The sequence below is a fragment of the Camelina sativa genome, chromosome 4 (genome assembly GCF_000633955.1).
Source record: "Camelina sativa cultivar DH55 chromosome 4, Cs, whole genome shotgun sequence".
Classification (NCBI taxonomy): Eukaryota; Viridiplantae; Streptophyta; class Magnoliopsida; order Brassicales; family Brassicaceae; genus Camelina; species Camelina sativa.
Genome location: NC_025688.1, coordinates 21,082,057 through 21,090,821, shown reverse-complemented (window position 1 = coordinate 21,090,821; position 8,765 = coordinate 21,082,057). Strand labels below are relative to the sequence as shown.

The 8,765-nt window shown below is 37.7% G+C and overlaps 3 protein-coding genes across 4 annotated transcripts in view; 1 reads left to right on the top strand and 2 right to left on the bottom strand.

The window, feature by feature from the left end:
• LOC104781571 overlaps positions 1–1,999 on the top strand; it is a 5,163-nt gene extending 3,164 nt beyond the window's left edge. Inside the window, exons 2-6 of the mRNA XM_010506280.2 lie at positions 414–506; positions 602–832; positions 1,024–1,126; positions 1,256–1,485; positions 1,613–1,999. Of these exons, the coding sequence (XP_010504582.1) occupies positions 414–506; positions 602–832; positions 1,024–1,126; positions 1,256–1,485; positions 1,613–1,841 (886 nt within the window). The 3' untranslated portion in view covers positions 1,842–1,999. The remainder of the gene's footprint in view (positions 1–413; positions 507–601; positions 833–1,023; positions 1,127–1,255; positions 1,486–1,612) is intronic.
• On the bottom strand, positions 2,588–5,351 carry LOC104781570 (rhomboid-like protein 20). Its single transcript, XM_010506279.2, has 8 exons — positions 5,148–5,351; positions 4,954–5,054; positions 4,461–4,601; positions 4,197–4,263; positions 3,595–3,746; positions 3,402–3,503; positions 3,148–3,273; positions 2,588–3,057 (listed from the first exon to the last, which is right to left on the bottom strand). Exons 1-8 carry the CDS (start codon positions 5,170–5,172, stop codon positions 2,890–2,892), a joined length of 882 nt encoding a protein of 293 aa, XP_010504581.1. The 5' UTR covers positions 5,173–5,351; the 3' UTR covers positions 2,588–2,889.
• LOC104781569 (DEAD-box ATP-dependent RNA helicase 42) lies at positions 5,841–8,472 on the bottom strand. 2 transcript variants are annotated; one of them, XM_010506277.2, is made up of 7 exons: positions 8,271–8,472; positions 8,023–8,180; positions 7,092–7,796; positions 6,929–7,012; positions 6,589–6,680; positions 6,398–6,472; positions 5,841–6,272 (listed from the first exon to the last, which is right to left on the bottom strand). In XM_010506277.2, exons 2-7 carry the CDS (start codon positions 8,174–8,176, stop codon positions 5,856–5,858), a joined length of 1,527 nt encoding a protein of 508 aa, XP_010504579.1. In that variant the 5' UTR covers positions 8,177–8,180; positions 8,271–8,472; the 3' UTR covers positions 5,841–5,855. The 2 variants fall into 2 exon arrangements, with proteins under 2 accessions (XP_010504579.1, XP_010504580.1); XM_010506278.2 differs by having other exon boundaries at positions 5,956–6,241; positions 8,271–8,471.

Below are 8,765 nucleotides of genomic sequence, written 5' to 3'. Positions count from 1 at the left end.
GTGATCTCCACCGGAAAATTGGGATTGCCGTATCAACAAACCCTAATAGATTATTTCGTGTGGTCACCTCGTGGTAAGAGACAGCATACGTTGTCTGAGAAGTACTTATACTGGGGACACAGAATCGATTGTCCTGGCAAAAACTGCGAGACCTGTGCTGGCTTGGGTCACCAGGAATCTAGTCTCAGGTGTGCACTTGAAGAAGCCATGTTTCTTAACAGGTAACTCAAATTTAGCTGTGAAGTTGTCAAATTCTTGATTTTTCTGATAAAAGAGTTCTACTTTGCTGATAACAGTGAGATCAAAGTTGAGTTCTTTTAGGCTTTCTAGGAAAAGGGTGAAGCTTTATGGAGATGAGATTAGTGTAGGAGGAGGACATAATCAATTCCATAACAACAATGTTCTTGTTGCAGGACATTTGTAATGCCTTCTGGAATGTGCATCAATCCAATACATAATAAGAAAGGTATACTCAATCGATCCGATAACAAAACTACTGAGGAAGGGTGAGTTCTGTAACCCGCTTGACATTGTCTATTTCAACCTTGGGGGATGTGTTTAGTGTCTGTCTTAAGACAAGGGTTGCTTTTGGATTTCTTAGTTGGGTAGGGAGCTCTTGTGCAATGGACTCCTTGTATGATATTGACCTCATATCTGAGAAGATACCTGTTATATTGGACAACTCCAAAACTTGGCATATTGTTCTCTCCACAAGTATGAGGTTGGAAGAAAGAGGGATTGCGCATGTTCGCCGAGTCAGTCGACACAGACTAACAGAGAGTCACTACTCAAATCTCTTGATCATTAATCGAACTGCAAGTCCTCTTGCATGGTAATCATTTCCTCTATTCTTTTCGTTTGGGGGGATTTTATGGGAATTGAATCTTTGAGATCAGATCATGATCAAGCTGATGAAGATTGTGTTTAAAGTCGGTTCATTATTCGTTGAATTTTCTTATTCTCTTCTAAGTTTGTTATAAACTTATAGTCCCCTTTTTAAGATTGTTGATCATTTGGGTGTAGGTTCGTTGAGTGCAAAGATAGAAGCAATCGTAGCGCTGTCATGCTGCCTTATTCTTTTCTCCCTAATATGGCAGCTTCAAATTTGAGAAACGCCGCAGAGAAGGTATAATGCAAGATATTCATGTTTTTTTCTGACGAATCTCTTGCAAACTAAGCTTAGTGATCAGTTTTTGTTTACTCTGCAACTTGATGAAGCCTTTAAGCTTGAATAATTTTGTTGGTGTTGTTACAGATAAAAGCACAACTTGGTGATTATGATGCCATCCATGTTCGTCGAGGGGACAAACTGAAGACCAGAAAAGACAGATTCGGAGTTGAAAGGATTCAGTTTCCTCATCTAGACAGAGATACTCGCCCGGAGTTTATCCTTCGTAGGATAGAGAAGCGGATCCCACGAGGGAGGACTCTTTTTATTGGTTCTAATGAGAGAACGCCTGGATTTTTTTCCCCTCTCGCCGTCAGGTACTGTACATTACTCTTTGTCTGATCTTCCACGACTCAGTTTTTAGATGTTTCGATTAAGGTGTGCAAGCTTATACATATACCTAGGCTCATTTGTGAAATGTCGTTTGAATTGCTTATACTACAGGTACAAACTGGCTTATTCATCGAATTTCAGCGAGATTTTGGATCCTATAATCAAGAATAATTACCAGCTATTCATGGTGGAGAGACTGGTGATGATGGGAGCCAAAACATACTTCAAAACTTTTCAAGAGTATGAAACGGATCTCACCTTAACTGATGATCCCAAAAAGAACAAGAACTGGGAAATACCAGTGTACACCATGGATGAAAGAAAAGAAGAAGCGAGCTAAAGTTTGTGCCTAATCTACTCAAAAGTGGTTCCAGACGTAGTATTATCACTTCCGACGTACTTGTAGTTAAAGGCTAAATCATTGTATGTGTAAATGCATTAAGATCTGTGTTTTTTGAGTCTCGAAGTTACTTATATATATAAGCTAGTCTTATCACTTCCCACGTTCTTTTGTAGTCGAAGCTAAAATCCTAGGTTGTATAGAAACGGAAACGGATGCGCGGAAACGAAACGTTTCGGAAACGGGAAACGGTTTTTTTCAAATATTAGGAAATGGAAACGTTTTGGAAACGTATGCACATATACATATATATATAGATTAATATATTTATATCTATATATATATATTAAAACACCAAACATAAAAACCATATCAAAAAACTTCAAACAATAAAACTTTAAATATAAATATTAAATAGTTGAATTAAAACACTAATAATATTATATATTTATATCTATAATGAAGTTTTATATTTTAAAATATTTATTTATTAAGTTTCAAATTAAAAAAGAAGTTTCCGTCATGTTTCCAAAACGAAAATGGAGTTTCCATCGTGTTTCCAAACAGAAATTTCTAGGAATCGTGTTTATGTGTCTTGTTTTCCAGTTTCCACGAATTTCTGTTTCCGAAACGTTTCGGAAACGGGAAACGAACCTCGAAAAGAGTTTCATGCAACATAGCTAAAATCATTTGTAGTATGTGAAAACAAGAAGAGAGTAATAGAGGTTTTTCGTGCTTCCAAGCAGTATTGAGTAAATAAATGCATTAAGATCTGTGTTTTCTTAAAGTCTTGAAGTTGCAGAGAGATAAGTTTCTCAGTATTCCTCTTAACTTGCAAATTTGTACTACATAACCTATGTAATATCCTACACTACAAACGCAAAATAAGAAGGTTTGGTCAGATCTTTGGCCGGATCATATATGCTGAGACATGTTGGCTCCAAAGGTTGGTCCAATGACAGCCGAAGAATTCATCACTGTGTTGTTTTTGAAACTGGAATCAACAATGTTTCTGGTTCATCCCAATCAGAGTACAACTCTTTTTGAATTAGTGGGACTGTGCTTCGAGAAGGATGTTTGTGGCAGAGTTGACATCATTTCTGGCATGCATGAGCGCCTGTCTTGCTGCGTTTCTGTCAAAGCCCATTGATACCAATGTAGCTATGGCTTCCTCAGATGGCTCCACACTTGACGCCACTGGAGCTGGCTGAGATCTCTGAAAACAAAGAAACGTTTTAGCTGCTACTAAGAGTTTGGCTTGAAGGCAAAACGAATGTTACTGAGAAAATTTAAGGATGAGACTCACCTCTGCTCGGCGCCCTGCGTTAGGTGATATAGTCCCAACGATGTTCCTGCTTGGTGCTGGAGGAGGAGAGTTACTGAAGGAGGGAAAAGAAAGCCGGGAAAAGAACGAAGCCACGAGCTCGGGGAACTGTAATGTGTTGAGACATAAATTTAAGGTTACTCTTAGAGACATAGAAGCTAAGAAGCCAACATTCTCACAGAGAGATATATAAAGATGTGTTTGTTTCTACGAAAAAGGTTAGATTGGTATATAACCTTTGCCTTGCGGATGCCAAGGATGTTCAAACGATACAAGGAACCGGCAATTATGCCGCAAATTCCAGGAAAGATGGATCTTTTCCAAGAAGATAGTAAAAGCTTCAAAAAACAATCCAAGAAGATTATCAGACTGATACTAAGAACACTAAACGAACAACAGATAGTTACATTAAACCTATGGTATGTGTACCTGAACTCCTGCAAGATATATGAATGACTTATCAGAGAAGTTGACACCAAATACGCGAAATCTCGTTGAAACAGGAATGTCCAAGTAGAAGGGTATAAACGAAGCAAATATCAGGCCGTATGGTCCAGATGTCAGTAAGTTTGTGGTGGTATCTGGAAAAAGAAACAACAGATAGTTACCTTAATAAATAGATCCAAGGTCAACATATTCCTTAGTGAAGTTAAGTTAAGTTTTACAAATGTATAAAATCTATAGCGGATGCACCAGAAAAAAAAAAACACATGAACTGAAACACATAATCTAAATCCTGGACCAGGTGAAAATCCAGTAAACGATCTTCATGAGAATTAGAGAGAAGAAAAACTAATGGTCACAGTGATCTAAACATAATTCATAAGCTCCTATATCATATTCAGAGCACCTCAATTCTTCCTTGTGCATTGTTCCCTTCATAATTATTGCAGGAATTTGTAATGAAGCTAATTTACAAACCAACAACCAAATCCTTTATTGTAACATTGGTGCCACTATGCATATCCCCTAACTAATAAGCAAAAGACGTAAACTTTGAAGAGGCTGTCCTGAAATAGAGTGATGGTTACCTTTAAGCAGTGATAACAAAAAGACCTCTAGTAGTAGAGATACACTCCCTGAGAACAAGAGAAAAACCTGCAGCAGCAACACTACTATCTCATTAAACCTTTTGTAAGCAGAAGAAAATAGTGGAATTTTTAAACAACTTCAAAAGAAATTATTAGCAGTAAACCTTTCTAGTTACCACCAGTTTGCCAAGAGGAACAAGAAACAGAAAACACATGAGGATATATCTACCAAGCAAAGAGAGATGAGCTACAAGTATCACTAACCGAGTACTTATTTGAGCCAATCTGTCTCTCGAAAACTCGGAAGTAGTATAGCAAATACAATCCAAACATCAGTTCCGGCGTAGAGGAGAAGGCAAAAGTCGACATGATTAACTTCCATATCCGGAACTTCTCAAAAATATCCTGCAATTTTGAGATAATAGATTTACATAGCAACTAAAAGATAACTTCGGATCCTGAACTGGGAAGCTATAAGGTTAATGGCAAACAACACAAAACAGATAATCAGATGCAAGTTATCGAACTACATCACACTTGGACGATCAAAACAGTAAGGCAAATCATCATTATTCAGCACCACCACACACGGCTTAAGTCTCTAATCAAAGTGTCAAAATCATCATTATTGTTGGAGAATGCCAAAATCGAATAAATCGGGATACCTAGTCCACCCAGCGAATCCTAGAGTAAAACTCCATAAACAAAATCTAAAACCTGAGTAAAAGAAATCACGAATCACCAAATGCGAATATACCTGGTAAGACAAACCGAGCTTGGAAGAACGACCTTGGATCCCGAAGAAGACAGTGAAAAGAGCACTCGTGATGACGAAGGCTTTCGTGACCGGAGCATTATCTGCAACATCGAACAACACTCAGAAATCGACATTAAGAAAAGTACCACGAGAGAAGAAACTGATGATTAAGCGATGGCAGGACGAATACGTACGGAAACCGGAAGGACCGCCGTTCATCTTCGCCGGTCGACGAAGACACAATCGGTGAGCAAAATCAATCAATCTGGGATTTTCGAGATCGATGCAACAAACAACCTTTTGATCTTCTTTCTTTCTTTCTTTCTTTCGGAGAAGCAAATTCAATTTACTTCAGATATTAAAAACATCAAATTTCAGAAAATACAGATAAATCATTCATTTCAATTTTCACACTTTTTAGTTGGCAAATTTGACCAATTAATTAATTTAAAAACTCTATTAGAAATAGAATAGTCCAGAATATTTCTTAGCTCTATAGAGGATTTAACAGATTGAAGAAGGTAAAACAAAAAAAGAAGAGGAATTACAGTGATGCAACACATGTAAGTTGCATGTAAATTATTCATCAGTTTAATTAGGGCAACACACTACATATGTATATAGTTAACTAGCATTTTGTGTGATTATTAGAGTCTAAGACGAAGAAAATGCAATCTTTGTTTGATATCCAGCTGATCGAGGTTACATTTGAAGTTTTTTTTAAATTGTTTTCAAGAGTTTAATAGAGACTTACAGTAGTTGTTGTTTTTTTTTTTTGAATTTGAAGCTTCTAATTGTATCTTGAGATGAAGTTAACTCGAGACTCGAGAGCTCAACATAACATGAATCTGAACCTCTAATTGTATCGCTTAGTAAGATAAATAACGATAAACTTACTGACTTCATTTTTGAGTAAAGAAAAAACTTCTACGACAAAAAAAATAATCAGCAGTAAGTAGAGAATATGCGTTGGTGAAAAAAGATTTTAAACTCAAAACCTGGTTACTGAACTTAATTCTTACACACATGGAGATAACCATAGTTAAGGGCTTCAACAAGAGTAGTAGAGTACAACAAAAAGGAGATGCCAAAAGAATCCTTCCAAGGAGACAAGAGTACGAGAATGATTTACCAAAGAGGTTCAAAGACCTAACCCTACGGTTCGTCCATCTCTCCTCCTTAATCCCGCTGTGTACTGCTTCTCTAAATCCATCTGCAACTCTTTCTGCTTCTCCACCTCGACTTCGCTTAGGTTCTGCTCTTGGTTTACCGTACTCGCTTTCACACCCTACAATGATGCACCAACGCAACCTCAGACTCTGAAAATGTGTTAGTATTACTTTATACACAGCCAAATTCTATGCAAACTTTCTTCTTTTTTTATATGAAACTTCGCATAATTCTGGAATCATGCCCTAAATAGGGAAGGAAGGATGAGATTTACCATAAGTTTGTTGAACTTTTCTTGACGTTCAGGGTCACCAATTAGTGCACTAGCACTATCCCAACGATGAGCAGACTGGTTCGAATGAAAATAAGCAAAAGTAGAATCACGAGAAAATTTATGAGTTTACGGTTTTATATCACTACATTTGTATTTACAGATCCAAGTAGGGTCATCATTCATTATGATACCTCTTCTGCTGCTGTGCTTTTCTTCTTTCCCCACAGTAACTTCTTCTTTTGATCTGTTGTCAGGTAACCCGTTCCCACAAGGTTTTTGTTCACTGTATTCAACGAGGAAACGGTTAAGAACTAGGGAAAAGCAGACAATGAGTAGGCTTTTGTGTAAGCATTTTCAATTGGAACACAATGTTAACGGGCTATATAGGATGCCACATAACTTTCAATTAACTATTTTCAGATGGCAAGATCATAAGTATACAAAAGCAAGGACAAGTCAAATCCGAAAGGAAGTCAAATAAATGAAGAGAAAAACCCTAGAAGATTTAGAATAGCACCATAACAGTATTACCTAATTCAGCAGCCTGCATAGCTGCAACTTTGGCAGCATCAACATCACCAGGGGAAGGCTTTATGATTGATGTCTGCTTCTCTTCTACGGTTGCACTATAACTTTAGAGCAAGGAGGTATAAAAAAAACACAGAAAGAAAATATCTGAAATTAAGAGTCTTACCATTACTACTGCCATGAGTAAACTTCTCTGAAATGAACCCCTTCAGTTTCTTAGAATGTGTATCTCGATTCTCAGTTGCCAAACATTTCCCATCAGGACGGTCTCTTGGAGATTTAACATGAACATCCTTCTCCTTGCTAATCTCACGGTTGTCAAGTTCCTTTCTTTCATCACGGGAATGACGGTCACCAAAACTCCAGCGGGAGTCTCTTTTCTCATCTTGAAGATCTCTCCCCCGCACGAAACCCTTCTCTCTTTTCTCGTCTTCAAAATCTCTCCCCCGCACGAAACCCTTCTCTTTATCCTCCACTCTTGAGTCTGCGTATCTCCAACGAGATGAAAAATCTTCAACTTTATCGTTACTATTGAGTCTATGTCCAGAGTTGCTATACTTATCACGGGAATGTCTGTGTGAATCATTTCTTGACCTGCTATGTTCAGTCTCTACTCCTGTACGGTCAATATGACGGCCACCCCTTGAATCACGGCTAGATCGAGGTGCATCACGCTCATATCTGCTGTACTCCTCACGCTTAGAACCATAGTTATCATCATCCCTAGAGTACCTCTCATGTCTATGTGAATCACCTCTACCATAGCGACTGCGATCAGATTCCCGCCTATCCTCTTTCCTCGTATGAGCTGGTTCAGAATCTTTCCTAATATTTCCCCTAGAATCAGAACTCTGATTACGTTCAGGACTTCCTACAAAAGAAGAACCAACAATTCTAAACTGAGCTACGGCTAGAGCTGACAGAGGAAACACAACGAAACGACCAACTAAGATGCACAATTACATGATACAATCAAATACAAGAACTCCTAAGCGCCGTTCATAAAAAAAAACAATCACCTAAAATACTATAACAAATACGCTAATATAACAGTCTATAATAAGCTATTAGAATTTTTTTTGGAGATACGAACTAACCATCAGAAGAAGAGCCATCGTCAGCTAAAGCTCGGCGGCGATATTTTCTACTAGCACCGTTATTAGAAGGCTTTCGAAAAGCAGCCGTGGTATCACCATCACCATAACCATAACCATCATCATGATGCAAAGGTGAATTCAGTTCTGTATCCATTGAGCTGAAAAATACAATTGGTAATTGGCTTCAATGAAAAAAAGAACTAAGACTGAGACCATAACTCGAAATCCGAAAGGATGTTTTTGCTCACCACCGGAGAAATTTTGCAGCCGAATTTACAAGATTGGGAGATCGAATCGAACAAAACGAGAAGATAGGATTCCAAAATAATTCAACACTCTTTCAATTTACCAGTGAAATTTGATCGATATCTCTCTCTACAAAAGATCACTCTCTATTTTCCTGGGAAAACAAAAAAAAAGTTTAGGGTTCGAAGTGGGAAGATATTTTTCCTCCGTGTGATTCCCTTAAAATCAGATGAGGCGGTGAGGCTTAATGGGCCGATAAAGCCCATTTATCAGCCTTTCATGGGCTGGTTTTACACTCAACTTTGGGATATGTATACACTAATCTTTCAATCAGTTGACCAACATGATGAGTTGATTTATGAAATTAAAAACATTACTATATTGTGGACCACCGAGTTTGACTCCTTTCATAGACTTTTTATTTTTAATACTCGACAACATGCTTTGCTTGCATTGGCCCAAAATGAGAACTCTTTTTTTTTTTTTTTTTTTTTTTT

What these genes read in the sequence shown, in the direction of transcription:
- LOC104781569 (XM_010506277.2), bottom strand. Translation starts at nt 8,176, where the DNA reads ATGGATACAGAACTGAATTCACCTTTGCATCATGATGATGGTTATGGT. An exon ending in AAAGCACAGCAGCAGAAGAG is followed by an intron (nt 6,473 to 6,588) that starts GTATCATAATGA and finishes CATTCGAACCAG; the next exon opens with TCTGCTCATCGTTGGGATAG. An exon ending in AAAAGTTCAACAAACTTATG is followed by an intron (nt 6,273 to 6,397) that starts GTAAATCTCATC and finishes ACACATTTTCAG; the next exon opens with AGTCTGAGGTTGCGTTGGTG.
- LOC104781570 (XM_010506279.2), bottom strand. Translation starts at nt 5,172, where the DNA reads ATGAACGGCGGTCCTTCCGGTTTCC. An exon ending in CGGCGGTCCTTCCGGTTTCC is followed by an intron (nt 5,055 to 5,147) that starts GTACGTATTCGT and finishes TCGATGTTGCAG; the next exon opens with ATAATGCTCCGGTCACGAAA. An exon ending in TATATCTTGCAGGAGTTCAG is followed by an intron (nt 3,504 to 3,594) that starts GTACACATACCA and finishes TGTTTTTTGAAG; the next exon opens with CTTTTACTATCTTCTTGGAA.